Source organism: Camponotus floridanus, unplaced genomic scaffold, assembly GCF_003227725.1.
Source record: "Camponotus floridanus strain SB8 unplaced genomic scaffold, Cflo_v7.5 scaffold62, whole genome shotgun sequence".
In the NCBI taxonomy this organism is placed as follows: domain Eukaryota; kingdom Metazoa; phylum Arthropoda; class Insecta; order Hymenoptera; family Formicidae; genus Camponotus; species Camponotus floridanus.
Window position 1 is genome coordinate 629681 of NW_020229792.1, and position 17782 is coordinate 647462.

General features: G+C 33.5%; 1 protein-coding gene across 1 annotated transcript in view; it reads right to left on the reverse strand.

Annotated features, from left to right (window-relative positions):
* The window catches only part of LOC105254668 (collagen alpha-1(IV) chain), a 51741-nt gene extending 34352 nt beyond the window's left edge, over nt 1-17389 (reverse strand). The window contains exon 1 of the mRNA XM_011263494.3: nt 16914-17389. Coding sequence (XP_011261796.1) covers nt 16914-17063 — 150 coding nt within the window. The 5' untranslated portion in view covers nt 17064-17389. The remainder of the gene's footprint in view (nt 1-16913) is intronic.
* Between the last annotated feature and the right edge of the window lie 393 nt (nt 17390-17782).

Below are 17782 nucleotides of genomic sequence, written 5' to 3' on the forward strand. Positions count from 1 at the left end.
ATTTGACAGATTACGCAAGTTAATGAATGAAAAATTCGCAGACGCGAGGATTAAAATAAATTTCCTTTTGCGCGCTTTATTTTTATAGTGACTTATGATATATTTATCAATTTCCTTTTATTTGTGATAAAAAAATGAGGACAAAATTAAAAGTAAAAATCTGGATCCAGAATTATCAGTTTCATGTCTCTCGATATCTTCTATTGTACAAAGATATTATCTGAATAAAAAAAAAATATTGTGCGATTTGACAGATTACGCAAGTTAATAACTGAAAAATTCGCAGACGCGAGGATTAAAATAAATTTCCTTTTGTGCGCTTTATTTTTATAGTGACTTATGATATATTTATCAATTTCCTTTTATTTGTGATAAAAAAATGAGGACAAAATTCAAAGTAAAAATCTGGATCCAGAATCATCAGTTTCATGTCTCTCGATATTTTCTATTGTACAAAGATATTATCTGAATAAAAAAAAATATTGTGCGATTTGACAGATTACGCAAGTTAATGAATGAAAAATTCGCAGACGCGAGGATTAAAATAAATTTCCTTTTGCGCGCTTTATTTTTATAGTGACTTATGATATATTTATCAATTTTCTTTTATTTGTGATAAAAAAATGAGGACAAAATTCAAAGTAAAAATCTGGATCCAGAATTATCAGTTTCATGTCTCTCGATATCTTCTATTGTACAAAGATATTATCTGAATAAAAAAAAAATATTGTGCGATTTGACAGATTACGCAAGTTAATGACTGAAAAATTCGCAGACGCGAGGATTAAAATAAATTTCCTTTTGCGCGCTTTATTTTTATCATCGAGCATACCTTGCTGATTTATTGCGCGAGTCAAACTGTCGCGCACGGAAAGTCTCTCTCTCTCTCGGCGTGAGATTAAGTACGAAGATCGATATAATTAAAACGAAATGTAAGACGGGATCGTGGCGTAACGTGGACTCTCCGATATTAAATTACGGTCGCATTTAATCGCGTAATACTTCGGCGGGACGAATCGGTATAGCCATCTCACCTGGTCGCTTTTAGGCGCAACCCATCCTCGGGGCCTCTCATGTCCAACCGGTTCATTTCGCGATATCTTCATGGTATCGGCGACACCGAACTTTCTCGCCGAGCCCCATTAATCGTATGCGAGAACATTCAATATGCCCTCTTGCAAATTTTCAATTGAATTCATTTCGATCTACCATCTAGATCCGCGCGAGATACGTAGAATTTACAGCTGAATCGGTGCGAGAGAAGAAAGAAAAGCACGCCCACGCTAGGAGAAATTGCCTTTCGAAATCTACGCGGAGAAAATGCAAATATTATGTCCATTTATATTGACAAATGATATAAATCCTGTGTTTTTTAATACTATAAATTAAAATTTATGATATATAATAAAACGAAAAATTTAAATTGAAATAATAAAAATTATTTGGAGATTTTTTTATTAAAAGAAAAGGTTTAATTTTTCTTTCTATCATCATTTTTCTTGAAGAGATAACAATTGAATTAATATTATAAATTTAAAATACCCTTGCAAATAATCTCTTGTGTGGCGAATCGAACGATTTTATTTGTCTTCTAAATAGTAAATGTCAGATTTCGTATCAAACGAGAAGAGATGATTGTCTCATTCAGGCTCAAGGGCAGTTTATGCGATAGCGAGGTAAGAATCGGCGAAGGATCCTGTGCGAGGGGAAATGGCTCCACGGAATCTGCATAACATGCAGTAATATTAAGCGTCCCCGGACTTGGCCGGATGACATCGTCGTCCGCAGGAAGATACGCGCATCGCGTCGTCTTTCTCACCGTTCCTTCGTCTGCCTTGTTTTTTTTCGTCCCTCTCTTTTTTTATTCCTCGTCTTTCTCCCTCGTTCGTATCCTCTTCGACGCATTTTTTCTCCTCGCATCGATCTCTACCGCCTTTTTAATTTCGGTCCTCCCTTTCTCTCGACGCGTCTCGGATCGTCCGTTGCTTCAGGAGACCACTGTCGCGCGCAGAAATATTTAAAATCTTAAGACGACGCCGCTCGAAAATCAATTCACCGACCAGAAAGTTATTAAATCTCTTTTAGTTTTCGTACATTTTCCGTATTTAAAGAGGAATTAGCGTCGGAAGAGATGACGATAAAAAGAAAGAAATAAATGATGGAAACTACAAATGTAATTACGTGATAAATCTTCTCGAAGAAATCAATTAGCTGTTTTTCACAATTTTTTACAATCGAATGATATATTGAAAAAATTAATATCCTAGAATCTTTCAAGAGTTTTTATTTATTTAATTAATGAAGAATGTGTGTGATTCTTATTTATTTAATTAAACAAAGAATGTGTGCGATTTTTATTCATTTAATTAAACGAAGAATGTGTGTGATTCTTATTCATTTAATTAAACGAAGAATGTGTGCGATTCTTATTTATTTAATGAAATGTTTGCGCTGTTCGACATCGAGTTTAATACGGCAGGGACTAGAGTTGAATATCGCGGCGGGATATATCATTTTGCGCGCGATTATTTCCTCGCGTATTAGATTTCCTTGCTTTACCATCAGGCCTTCCAGGAGGATCATCGAGACGTACCTACGGACTTAGGTCAGCTTATGACCGTAATCATGCATCTCGTTCGCCGAAGTGCCAGTGTGGCTGGCGCAAGTGTTGACCCCATAAAGGACCCACGTGTCAGCTTGTGTGAGTGCATGGGCGCCCGCAATAAGGGGCTTAATCGGGACGTCTGTTAAACGATCGCGAGAATTGCAGCGCTGTGATGTCAGTGAAATACACCGACGAAAGTAAAATAAAATTAAAAAGTCACCCTTGCACAAGCGCAGTTTTTATATCGATGATATTTAAGAGAAAGCGTGACATCATAAAAATTATTATAAATGCAAATAATTGAACCGCTGCTTTACTAAATTTATTTGCTTGAAAAAATCTTGTGATTAAAATTATGACATTTAAAATGGTCGATAAAAATTAATCACAAATTTCTCTACTAAAATGCAAGAGTAAAGGAAATTTTCGGCAAACGCAATAAATTATGTTGAGTACAATAGAGACTGTATATAAAAGAATAAAAAATATATTGCCTCTATTAATAAGAATCAAAATATTCAAAATGACATTATTATTATATAACAATAATTAAAGATTGCTTTCTCACTTTTTAATTTCTCTTGGCATACATTTCAGTGATAATATTTGCAGCGTCATCGCGAAGAGAAAAGTCTCTGCGAAGATTTCCTTTTCCACGTGTCGACCCCTTTGCGGTTAAACGAGATGAACCGGAGATACTCCGCAGCATCCTTCGAAGGATCGATCAAGAATCTCGAGGAGCATCGAGAATTCATAGAGCCGCGAGCGCTGATCTTGCTATCGATATCGCGCAAACAGTATTATCTCGCGATTCTGCTTGAAACTGCAAGAATACTCGGAATATATATATATATTTTGAACGTGTGCGAGAAACTTCATTGCGAATAAGATTGAATAATTTTGCTGTAATCTCTATGTATATATACTTTATAGAGTGTAATTCTCATAAAAATAACAAATTTTTGTTTACGTTGTTAAATAAATTTTGTATTATTAAATTTTAGAATTCTTTAAATACCTCTGTATCTTATAATCTGAGGAGAAATTAAAATAAGCACTTTTTATGAACACCATGTAGTTTAAGAATTATTTTGCAATATATAGACAATATATTATGTTATATAATTTTGTAAATATAATTTAAAGAAATAAATTTATTATTCACATAAATGGAGATCATATGTATTTGTAATATCTAAACTCATCAAAATAATATCGATTTTCGTTCGAAAAAGAATTCTGAAAGATGGGCAATATCGTTCGATTAATTTATATTTTAAGCGTATTTTTTTAATACTTGAGAAATTATGTTGTGCAATAAACACGTTGCATAATTGTGAATTACGGGATATTTTTCCATAAATGACCCAATGATGTTGCTCAACGTGAGACATCATACATGAATATATGAAGTAGTGTAAAATCTTTTTTACAAAGATCTCGCATGATTAATTAGTAAATTAATGGTAATTAATAAAATTATTTTTATTTTACGCAGTAAATTTATAGCATTCGTAAAAGATTAAGTTTAACACATGGAATATATATTTTTATAAATATGTTCAAATTAATATGTGTGTGTGAGAATTTTGAAAAGTCAAACTTTTCACAAATAAAAATACATTTAATTATTTTTTCTATTATAAGATATTTTGCATAGATTTTGTTTTTCTTTATATCAAAGTATAATAAACGACCCTGATATTGAAAATAACGGCAAAAAAATTGTATAATCGAGAATGTGTGGGATGAGTTTGTGGCACAAGCGAGAGATGGGTCGCGGTCAATGATTTATGATCTCCGGAGTTAACGAACACTGCGATGCATGCATCCTGGCATGAAATTTTTTGTGACTCTTTTCTGCCGTAAAGTATTGATACGGCATAAAAGCTCGTAATTTAGCTCCGCGACAGAATATTGTAAATATATTTAATTGCATTACTTGTGACTGAAAACTCTTATTTGAAAAAAAAAAATTGGAAAATATTCTCTCTTTTTGTAGTGAAAAATACAAATTATTATTTATCCTTTTTACTCTTATAAACGTTTCATGCAATTTAAAATTTAAATCTAAATTAAATTTCAAACGTTACTTTAATAAAAAATGAATATAAGGGTCGAAGTTTAAAATCTGATTATTAATATTAATTTTTATTATACCAAGTTTAATTAAAGTCATATGGATTATATCAGCACTATATTCAAATTAAAAGAAATAAAAAGATAAAAAGATGGATAATAAAAAAACATAAATATTGAAATTCTTGAAAATTATTACTTTAGTGTGTCGTTTTAAATTTCATATAAAGAAATGTAATAATAAAGATTAAATAATGTCATGTTACAGATTATAAAGTTTCGAATATAATTAAAAATCACGATTATATACAAGATGTCTACAAAATAACTTGAGATGATTAAATATGCGTATACAAGTCCGAAGAAATATGATTGAAACTATCAGGATTAGTAGATTAGAATTACAAATAGTAGATTAGAGAATTGAGAATAATATGTCAACATTGGGCGTTATAAATCATGATAATGTTCGAAGAGAATCGCGCTCGGTTTATTTCCCACCATTTGTGACATCACATGCTAAAATAGATCATAGATAACATCGAGTCATAAAAAAAAACATCGCAGATCTGCGGGTGAAGAGCAAGGTTTCGCGCATTACACGTTGCGTAAATGGACTGCACGCAGCGATGCAGCTTATCACTTAACGTTTCGTTCAATTTTAATCGATCGCACGCGTTTTCATCGCAGGTCAAATGCCAGATTTTAGCGTACCCGCCCAACTCCCGCGTTATTAATCGACGCGGGCGATCATCAGCGCCTTCGTCGCTGACCCCGTGATTTCGAAAGTGCAATAATTTATCGAGACTATGATCCAATTCAGGGACGTTGGATTATTAGCCGCGTCAGCAAGATCATGTCCATTTTTTACATTATTCATTCGATTAACGTCTAAAAATATAATTGTATACATTATTATTATTATTATTATTATTATTATTTAGTTAAGGTTATCGCCCAGAATATTATTAATTAAAATATTGATTAATTACAGAAAAAATAGTATAGAAAAAGTTTCATTGACGTCAGAAATTCTTGAATTTTAATTAAATTGAATTAAAAATTTGCTTTATAATTAAATTTAATTTTTATTCTAACTCTACAAACACTGAATTTAAATTAAAGTTCATATGTATTGAAATAAATGTTTAAACGTAATATTTTTACAATATTTTTACAATACAAATAAAGTTAATAAAAATTTTCTCCTCTATTACAATTATAATTTTAATTAATATTAAATAACAATTTTTGAGGCGCTTCTCAGACCGTTTGCGTTTTGCTAAAGATAGTGAGATAGTACTTTTCTTATTATGTGTTATTAAATCATAAGAATTACGATCTGTATTTCTTCTCTGGCGTTCTTTCTTAAAACTTGATCTCGTTTCTTTGTGGATGCAGGGAAATGTAGCATCGCCACTGGCCGATCTACTTTCCCGGCTTAATTTATCGACGACACGTGAGAGAGAAAAATATCTCGCATAGTACGCTACGCGATGGATATATATCGACTGCCGCGGAAATAGAAACGGATATGCAGCCGCCCTATTTTTGGGGCACGTAATCGATATCCGGGGGTGCGTTCACCGGGGCCGCGAGAGGAATTCTCGAATCGGTTCCCGTTGAGAAGTTAATCGCACTCAAAAAACAAAAGCCCGAAAAACGTGACACAGCTCGTTTTTCTCTCTCCCATAGAACGACCATCGTAAAGATGAGCGATGTTGTTTTCGAGATTGGTAGGCGCGAAGCGATTTGTTGAACAGCCAGAGATACAACGTGAGAAATAATTTGACATGAGCTGGAGAAATTCCATTGATGTAAGCATGAAATACAAGGTATTTTTCATTTTCATTTTCATTGAATTATTGACTCATGTGATAGAAAATATTGTACATATTTTTTTTAATTAATTTTTTTTTAATCTAAAACGTATGAGAATTTAAAATCGATGTAAGATTAAACTATATTCTTATAAAAATTGTATGATTACAGGTCTCTGAGTAAATTATTATTATTATAACAATTATTATTATTATTAAATTATTATTATTATTATTAAAGTATTATTTAAATCTTCTTTTACGGAAACAATTTATTATCTAGACATAATCCGTTATATATTATGATTATATAATGCACAAGTATCTCGATGTTTTTCTTAAGACATAATCTACTTAAAATTCCTTGGACAATCGGCTATTGAAATTAAGATCGGAAATTCTGAGATACAGTCTCTATGAAAGCTATCGACTTTCCAGACATGAACGATACTATTTTAAAATGTTCCAGGTCACCTACCCACGAAAGTGTTAAAGCTTTCCCCGGGCAGCGCGCATGATTCCTGTACAAAAATAGATTCCCGGCGTATAAACCGATTACTCCCGAGGGAAACCATTTCTCTTCCAAGAAGTAGAAGAACGTATGACATATAGAGAGGAGCCACGAATCGGATTCTTCGGGTTTTACGCACCCGATTCAAAGAAAAAGTGTTACGCATTGTGCCTAACCCCTTGAACTCCCGCAGTTTATTCGCCGATAACTGTATCGAGGTTACTCGTTTCGCAAGAGATATTGCGTCCACCCCTGAGTGTCCCACATAGATTGAATAAGTGACAGATAAGATATATCCGATCGAATTTTAGGGAACGATCGCCCCAATTCTCACTCGTAAGATTATTCCTCATTTAAATTTCTTAATCATTTAATATATAAAATGCAAAATTTAAAGCTGAAAATGAAGATGAAAAGTCAAATGCTTATAATGTCAAATCATTCTGTCATTATTAATAAAACCATCACGCAGGCGGCGTTTTGTAATCGAACGTTATAATCGAGACTTCATTAAACAGCTTGAAAATAAATTAATATTTGCTTATTATATTTTTACAATATATTGAGCGATATATTCTTGTCTTGTATTTACTTATTACATCATCTGATATATAAATAAAGATTAATGAAAAACTTTGTATCCATTATAATTCATAATTCCATAATCATCATTCCATTATAATTAATACGATCTTGCCGAATATGTGGTCCATCGACGCGATTATCGAGTGACATCATGCTCCTAAAATTATTTATTACAGACGTGAATGAAGCAGTTCAGCATGACAATCGCTGATAAGAGACGGGAGCTCGAGGGTGAAGGAGGATAGGCCGTTTATGGTTGTTGCGCGATAACCCGTTATATATTCCAATCGCACGTGCCCGCTCTTCTCCTCTCGGCTCCCACGCCCTGCCACGAATTCTCGGTATATTTGTGCATGAAAGAAAAAGGGGAGGGGAAAAGGAAGGAAAAAAAATTGATTCAGAGACCCACGAATTTAATGAAGTCCGAGTGTGCGCGGATTTTATCGTTGCCAGCTGATGGCAGGGTTATTCTATAAAATTTCTTATATATTTATGTTGTGGCAGAAAATAAGCTGCACATATGAAATGATAAAATTATAATTGCAAAATTATAATTAAATATTAAATATAAAAATTATTTAAATATTAAAATTAATTAAATATTAATTATAAAAGTTATTTTAAGAAACAGGATTATTTTTTACTTTCGCTGCATATTTTCTTCCATTTCGAATTAGTGAGATGAGTTCTGGTACGACTGACAATGATAAATTCATCGGCGATCATCGGATCAAGCGTATCGTTTTTCGTAACGCGGTCACTCGTGTAAGCTAAGGTCGTGTTCGTGATTAAATTACACGGTGCCCCTGAATAACATTCGGCATGATAGCGCCGAGGTCTCATTTCGCGGAAGACAAGAGCAAGATCGACGGCCGATTGATAGTAACATAATAATTCCTCGATTTAGGAGAGAACGAGAGATCACTAGCCGAAGGGGAACTCTCGCTCCGTGCAGCATCCGCCTGAAAATGAGCTTCGAGGAATTACATTATCGCGCGTTTATCGCTCGCAATGAAGCGTTCATTCGCGGCGGAGCAAATGTTTGCGGCCAGCGAAAGTACATATCAGCGACAGAGAGTTAACGCACGTTTAACGACAAACGCGTCAACTATAGGAATCCGAGATTGCGTGCGAATTAAAATTACATAAATTCTTTATTACGCGATGGCAAAAAAAAATAAAACAAAATTTTGCAAAAAATTAGACGTGTGCGTCTTTTTTTTTACGCGATTGTAACGAATTAATTGATCGTTACGTCATACATAATTCGGATTTATTATTCGGATGAACGATAAATAAATCAAGTGCTAGAATTTAAGCTGACGTGATGAAACTGGGGACGGGATTCGCAGAGGCTGTCGGCACTGCAGCTGCAAATCATAACACGTATAATTAATTGAACCATCATTCATCGAATTGACCGAAGCCTTTCATTCATGCCTTCCAATCGGTAATCTTATGTTAGAGGGGTATCATTCACGGGATATCGCCCACACTATCGTGCAGTGAGTTACATCTGCCAGCTGGCGTGAAGCAGAGAGATCCTCAAAGCCAGGAAGTCCCATACAAACTTTCAAAACCGATTCCAACCGAAAATATAACATAAACGATGAATTGTTAAACAGAAATTAGGTATACTAAAAAATATATATGCATAAAACAGAAGGAATTAAAAACGATTTAGTTAAAGTCCCTACGATTTCTGCTTTTTTCAATCGCAACTAAATTTATTATTTTCGAAACTAATAAACTTTGAACTAATATTAATTGCGAGTATGCAAGTTATTACGATTTATCAACCGACAGCTGTTCCTAAGTGTGTATTTATACGTCTGTTTATACTGTTATTGTTCACGATAAAGATTAATGTCGCGCAATGCGCGATGCAAATTAATGTTTGCAGTTGCCTTGAGAACATTATTCCACGCCTGCGGTTTGCGATATGTATAGACAGCCGTCTGCTCATACATATGACATCATACTCCAAAACCATTTAACATGAACATGTCAGTAGCCACTATTGACCGCTTTCCTGCTTTCGTCTTAACGCGTGGCATATGGGATGCGTCATGCGTGAAAGACCAACCACGGAAAAAGAAAACAGATTTAATTTCAGTCTCAATTATGTCATGATTAATTATGCAGTTTCATTGACATTTATTAATAATGTTTAAAAGAAATAAAAAAAGATTTATAAAAGATTTATAAAGATTTATAAAGATTTATAAAAAGGGACTAAGGAAATATAAGAAAATAAAAATTATTTATTCTATAAAATTTCATTAAAATTTTTAAAGATATGTTATATATTATATTTTTTTTAAATCAATATATTCTAAACATGATTGACAATCAAAGTTTAAATTTAGGCATGATATAGTTTATTTAATAAGAGCAATTTTAAAGCTCTTAAGTAAGTGCATTTTTAATAAATATCAATGAAAAGTTTTTATTATTTCTATGAGGAAAATTAAATAGTAACGCATTAGAATAAATGCGATCATTTTCAATAATGGATTATACATGTGCGTAATAAGTGACAGCAACGTGTGATGTCATTGACAATCATCGTGCCTATATTGTCACTAAATTGACGAGATGATAATAGCTATGTCAGCCCGCTAAAGCTAATTTGTATTTTATCGTGAGGTAATCCTCTCCCTCTTCCCCTTCCTACATCCCGTTATTCTCGGTTGCAATCATGTAAACATTAACTTCGCTTCGATGCGACTCTAAAAATAGCTAGAACTTTCAAGCGATTCGTATTTCGACAAAAATAGTCCTACAAGCAAATTTTACGATTCTGAGTCGGAATCGTAAAATAACATGGGAAATACATGCTATTGCGAGATTCAGGATTAATTCCGACAAATTTTAAAAATTAATTCACTTATATTTAATAATTCTTTTAATTAAATGTATTATTTAAATGGCAGACTAAAATAATTTTTTTATTTTTTGCTTATCTCGCGTAAAAATCAATTTTTGATTATAAGAATCTGAAAATACAGCTTCTTATAGAAGTTATAATAAGTAATTAAATCAAATACTTAAAGAAAAGATAATAAAATAAATGGCGAATTGTTGGAAATTAAGGTAAAAATTGAAATGCAATTCTGACACTATAAATTCCAGAAGAGTTATAATTATCGACACATTATACGATCGTAAATACGAGTCTATGTAATTTTAAATGTATGCATTATTATATACGCCTGATATTAATCCATGATGTGGGCGTTACGATGATCTCAGTTTTCAGCTATTAAAGACAAACGTGTCATTGATAATTGTGAATCGTTTATCTGCTTTCTATTTCGCTTATCGATGAGAGTGTTTCTTTAAATAAATTAGACGTGACTGCACACACAGTACTGCATACATAAGTCTGTGATTGCAATTAACAGAAAATGATCTCCGACTTCGTTCTGCGACAAATTTTCCGCATGATTATAACTTGGGTGCAAAAATAAAAATTAAATTAAATTTTTAATAAAGTAAAGCTCAAATAATTATCATTGTGTGTGTTTTAACTTTGCTTGCATCGTAAAAGCAAGTCAATACAGCTGTATTACGGACTCGTAATAAATTAATTTAAAACATGATGTCACTTGTTTGAAGTCTATGTAATTGCATTAATAATATTGCGCGCCATATAACGCATTTCATAAATTACTTTTCGAGCAATTTGAGCGCTATGTATTTTCAATAAAATTTTATATAACTATAAAAAATATAAAAAATTATACATATATATTTTTTTAAAAAATGAATTAATTTATATTTAATCTAATCATATAATAATTGGCAACTTATTTCGAAAAATATATTCCTAGACTACTTTGCGATTGAATGACGTAACATTTTAATTGGACGCGAATGTCATCGACCGCTAATGGCTTTTCCTTTCTTTGCCATGACGCATTCCATATTATATCATCTCGCCTAGACAAGTGCATTGAGAGGTTTGCTTTCAAATATGAAACATAATTGCTGTAAAGTATCTTACTTGTCGCATTCTCATTCTATCATCACAATCTATCAGATATCATAACAAAGCGGAAGGTTAATAGCGAAGTGTGAATAGCGTGTTAGGTTCAATTACATGAATATTATGATGTCATTCAATGGAATGTTAAAAATGCATCATTACATAATAAAGCAAATTAAGCTGTGAATATATAGCTTTGCGTAAAAGACAAAAAAAAACTAAATTTCAGCAAAAAATATGCTCTCTGCAATACGTTGTACTTTAAATTTAAAGTAATAATTATTCTCGTGTATTATAAAATTATCCTTGTAAAAAGAATAGATCTATGAAAGCCTAAAATAGAATTTCATATCTTCCGTTCGTAAGCGCGTAGGTGGAATTGTTTTACATATTTCGCGGTTGTGAAGCTTGAATGAACATATTTCGGGAAACCACGCGTAGCGATATATTATATTTCGAAATATTGAATCGACGCAGTGGGTGTAAGTTTATGGTACAAGAATCAGCCACAAAAGCCTATATATTCTTTTCTTATCGATTAAATTCACATTTCTCACATTAATTTCGTTCTTTAATAACTATTCATTATATCCAATCGAATATCATAAAATAAACATCTATAAAAAAACTTGACTTTAAGAAATAATACATATTAACGATATTATAAAGATTTAATTATTATTCTGAAAATTTTTGATAATAGATTTAAGTGAAAAAAATACATATCAAATATATATTAAATATTCTGCGGCTCTCTCTCTCTCTTTAAAAAAAATATAAATCATTTCATTATAAAATTCTTCTGATTGTTAATTTTAACTTATGAGAAACTATTTATAAAAATAGATATCCCACAAACATGTAAAACATACAATTTATAAATAGGATAGATATTCGACCATCTGGTGCTTGGTCATATTTCGTCTGCAAAACGAGCAATTGAATGGAGCTACAGCCTCATCCCGCAATAATTATCTTTTTTGAAAGACAACAGGAAAGCTTTATCGTTATCGCAACAACCGCAGACTCTTTTCCTACAGTTCTTCACCAATCTATATATTATATTTCGGTAAATTATTTTATCATATTCTCAATTACAAAAATATCTTTATCACTGTTAGATATTTCTAAAGTTATGCAATTTCTTTTTTATTTTATATTAATATTATATATGGATAAAATTAGCTATCTCTTGGTTTATTTTTTTAAATTAATTTTTTTAGTTGATAAAATTGAGATATTTCTGTACATACATATATATATTTTACTGCCTATTTTTTTGTTACATAAACTACCCAATACTTTACATACTTGTTTTCAATCTTTCTTTATTTTTTACTATTAATATATTGTTTTAACTTTATTTTTATGGCTCGTAAAATAAATTTAAATAATTCCATAAACATCAGGAAGAAAAGCTTAAATAAAGCATAACAATATTGCTGAATAATTTAGTAATAAAAACCTACGCAAACAAATCTTTAACTGAGCTCTTACATCGTCTCGAAAATAAATAACTGTTACAAGTATAGTTTGGAGGTGTTAGAGATTAAAATAATATATCGTATTATTACTACATTTCCATATAAAAGTTCATTCAAAGTTTGAAAAAATACAAAACGAAAGACAGTATTGAGTAATTCGTATGGGCGTAATTCAGATGTCTCCTACATATGCACATACGTATAATGATTTTTACTTGTTAAAAAAATTTTATAAATTTTACAAGCGAATTATTTAGTTATAGAAAATCTTTGGAAAAATATAATCTCCAAACGTTACACGGTTTGTTAGTCTGCGTAATATTTCTTCGTGATATATTAGTTGGATTCATCGGGAGGCGATTCAACTTTCGCTAGGAAGCGGATTCTCACGATTCTGAATGACTTTGGCATAATGGCGAGTGACCCGTCCGAGGGGATCAAAAAAGGCACATAAAAATGCGATCCCTCTCCGACTACCGGGCACTGGCATTTCGCCCCTATCTTTCTCTCCCTCCCCTTTTGTGCCGAATATTTTCTTTCATGTTTTCCGCAACAAATGCGTCCTCTGTTCGGGCGTCGAAATCGCCCACGTACTTGTCTACCGGGTGACTTTAACGATACCGTCCAAGTAGTGTGGCAAAAAAATCTTATCTTGTATAAATTGTATAAATTATATGTGGATTATTACTAAATATTTTTAAAAAAATAATTTATTACTATATGATATAAAAATGTATTGCAGAGAGAAAAAGATTGTTCGCAATCACAGATATAAAATTTGAGTAAACTATTATTCTCTTATTGTATGTAATTGTATTGTAAATAATAATTATATTTATATTACCAGCGTGTAATTCAATAAAATATCAATTTTCTTGAGAAAATATTTCTCAGAAAATTCATTAATAAACTACATATTCATTATTTTTAATTATGTATTTAGTTCTTCCGTCGAAAAATAATTGCTTAAAATGCCAGCCTCGAATTTTATAGCTTGAAGGATGTTAATCACATACACGATATCACACAAATTTGCATAGCCAGAATGGAAAAGCGTTACCCTGCGGTCAGCGTGCAAGTATACATGCCTCGTCATCGATTAACCGAGATACTGTAATGTCTCGTTTTGCAACGAGATTATGTCAAATAGCCGCAATTTCAGGCTCTCGGATTACACGACGCACTCAAAGTCATGCTGATGAACGCTTTCTACGTGGGGCTCTTGCATTACTATCGGCTTCACGCCCGATTTAATCATCCGTTACACATTGCTCGATCTTCTCTCCGATCACTACACAAACCGGTTTATATATCACAAAATTTTGTACTAGTTAAATGCACGTTGTACTTCATAGGGCGGAATCACGCTGCATTCGTCATTTACCACCCACGGAGTGGGTGAAATCCGTGAAATTGATTTGTTTCGATTCGAGTCATGATTTTTCATCAAATTTTTTATAGACATATCTTTTACGTAGATAAATAATACGTGTATAAAAAAAATATTACACGTATAAAAAAAAGATTATAGCTCTATTTCATTGCAAACTATGTTCGAAAATATTGATACTATTTTTTTTGTCTCAATATATATATTATTTTCATATATTATAAAACAAATATGCTTCTCTTATCAATATTTAATTAAAATTGCAAATTGTCAATATTGAAGCTAATATTGAAAAAGATAAAAGTTAATAAAAATTTATTTTTCTATTATATGTGTAGTAAAGTAATTTTTTGTAATCTACTTTTTTGATATTTTAGCTGTATGTATTATGAGCTACACATTTCGAATCACCTTATAGGTGACACAGTGCAATTCAATAACGCCTTTAGATATGAAAAGAAATTTGAATGCCATCTTTTTCGCTCTATTAAGCACATACAATATGTATCAAGTGTGTAACGACGCATTTAGAAATAGAAAGTAACTGTCTCATCAATACTTTGTTAAGATAACAAAATGGCATACATTTTACATAACGTATACGTAATCACGTATGTATTTTTTCTAGTTTCTATTTCTTATCTTATTTTGATGAATATTTTTATTTACATCGTGGTATACAAACATACCAACGATATCGGCATTTAAAGCACTCGTCGACAATGCGTTCCCACGCATTGTTTGAAAGACTGGAATTATACTCATACATAGAGCTTACCTAAGAGCGACAGAAGTTGTCCCAGATATGATACGATATTAGACTATTTCTCGGGCATAGTCATCCGTTAGGTTAGCAAAACACACCTACATTCGTTAACACTGAAACGGCCGAGAGTTGATTATCAAGTAGAATAATAGTGTCCTATTTTATGAATGAAGGAAAGTAACAAGAAAATCGACTTGCAGTTAGTGAAAAATTTGGTACTGAAAAACATGGAAAAATTAATTACATGTAATGTGCTTGAAAATATAAACAAAGATTTTATAATAGATATTTTGTGTGCGTTTGAGAGAGAGAGAGAGAGAGAGATTAATTCTTTAATTATATTTCCCAATTTTTTTATATGTGTAAAACAAATTTAGAAAATTCAATGTATGATGAATATAGTTATATTTTAGCAAAATTTCATAAAATCTCATACATTGATATATTATAAATATATATTATAAAAAAATAGAAATAATGTGTTAATATAATTTTAGAAAATTATTTTTTAAGCCGTTTTAGTGTTAAATCATGTAGTCATTTGCTCGTTGAAAAAGAAAAAAGAATCAATTTGAAAGTAAATGAAGCAATTTTGATGTTATATCTCAAATGGCACTATATGTCACGATCTATCAAATAAATAGACCACTACAAATACCACTATAAATAAATCATAAATGAAATTTGATAAAAATAAATGTTTCTATATAGAAATGATTTCTACAGAGATTTATCATGTTTTCTATATGTATGATAGTGACAGCTGATTTTTGTGCTTGATTCATTTTTCGAGATGGTAAAAAAAACTATGGAATATAAATTAATAAAAGCTGCTGATTATTATTTAATAATCTATCTGATTTATCTAAAGTCTTAAGTAAAATATATATCTTTTAAGAAAAATAATAAGCTATTAAAAAAAGAAATTAAATTTGAAGTAATTTTTATCAAACTTGATGTTTAAAGGATTTAAAAGTTGTCGACTTTGATATCAGAATCCAAAATGGCGATTCCAACATGGCCGAATGAGAAATGCAGAAAATAATCGAAATCGCGATAACCATTTTGCAGAAATTAATGTATCGCACTGAAAAACTTATAATTTTTCAGGAAAAGTATTCAAAATAATAAAATAAAAAATAATAAAACATGTCATCTCTAAAGAAACTATTAAATTTAAAAATATTAGTTTCTGCATTAAATGTACGTCAAAAAATACGCGCATATGAAAAGGTAATTAGCAAGAGAGACGGCTATTTTCAATTGATTACGCAATCACAACCCACGATTCTCAAATTCCTGTCGGCTACGATCGCAATATCGACGGCTCCGAAATCCGATGTAATCCGATCGAGACGTAAGAATTCGCCGCGTAAAGATTCATTACAACGATTTATACCTAACATGATGCGCACTCAATTTTCGGTTCTCCGATTCACGTGGATTTTGAACTGACATTTCTACCGTTCCCCACCATCGTCAAATCTTTCCGACGGAATCCACCTGACTCGATCGACCTTTGATCTACATCTTTCTCTAGTATTCGCGGAACACCATTAAAGCATCCCTCATTAATGCCAGGGATCATCGGATTGGTTTCGAGCGATCGGCGAAGACAAAAGGATCCGCACCACGAAACATCGCCCGGCACGCGATACATCTCAAGGGTATTTCGCACTCACCACAGCCTCGGCGACCGGTATCCATGTGGCGGCGAGCACCAGTAGGGCAAGGACGCAGGTGATTCGCAGGACGAGCGGGGAGACCAGCCGCGAGATGCCGCGGTCCTCGTCGCCGGTGTTTGTTGACGTTGTCGGGGCCCTGGGCCGCATCGTGTCGGCCTAGGGTCCTCCTCTACCACCACCTCCTCCTCCTCTCTGCCTATGTAGTCCGCGGCAACCTTGAAGTCCTGCGGACGATCCCGAGGTATTTTTGCCTCACCTAATCCGCGCTCCTGATCCCTGCGCCCGGTGGTCTCTCGCGGTCCCCGAGGGAGAGGCAACGTGCGGCTCAGCACACGACAGTCTCCCGCGCCGCTAAGCTCGTCTTCGTCTTCGTCGTCGTCGTCGTCGTCGGCCGGCCTGTCGACGCACCGCGTGTCGAAGGGCCAGACAGACGGCCCCCGGTTGGCCCGTCCTCCTGATCGCTCGGCGCTACAGACAGACGGACACGAGGCAGGCCTGAAAGCGGCGGAGGAGGCAAACGCTCCGTCTCTCTTCCTCTCCGCTTCCTCTTCCTCTCCCCGTTCCTCCCTCCTCCTCGCTCGCCCTCTTCCTCTCTCTCTGTCCCAAGTGCCTGTATCCTTGCGCGCTCGTCGGACACTCGGCGGTGGCGCGGACTCCCTGGGACAAGCGGGCCCCGCTCTGCCCCGCGACACGATCGAGCTCCGTAAAGCTCGGGCTGGCTCGGCTCGGCTTGGCTTGGCGGCTCGAAACCGGCGCGACCGACACCGGTAGGGTCCCTCGCGGCCGCGCAACAGTCCTCGTGCGACGCGCGACCGCGCGAGCGAGCGAGCGGAGAGCTCGGCCAGCGGCGCTTTACCACCTCCTTC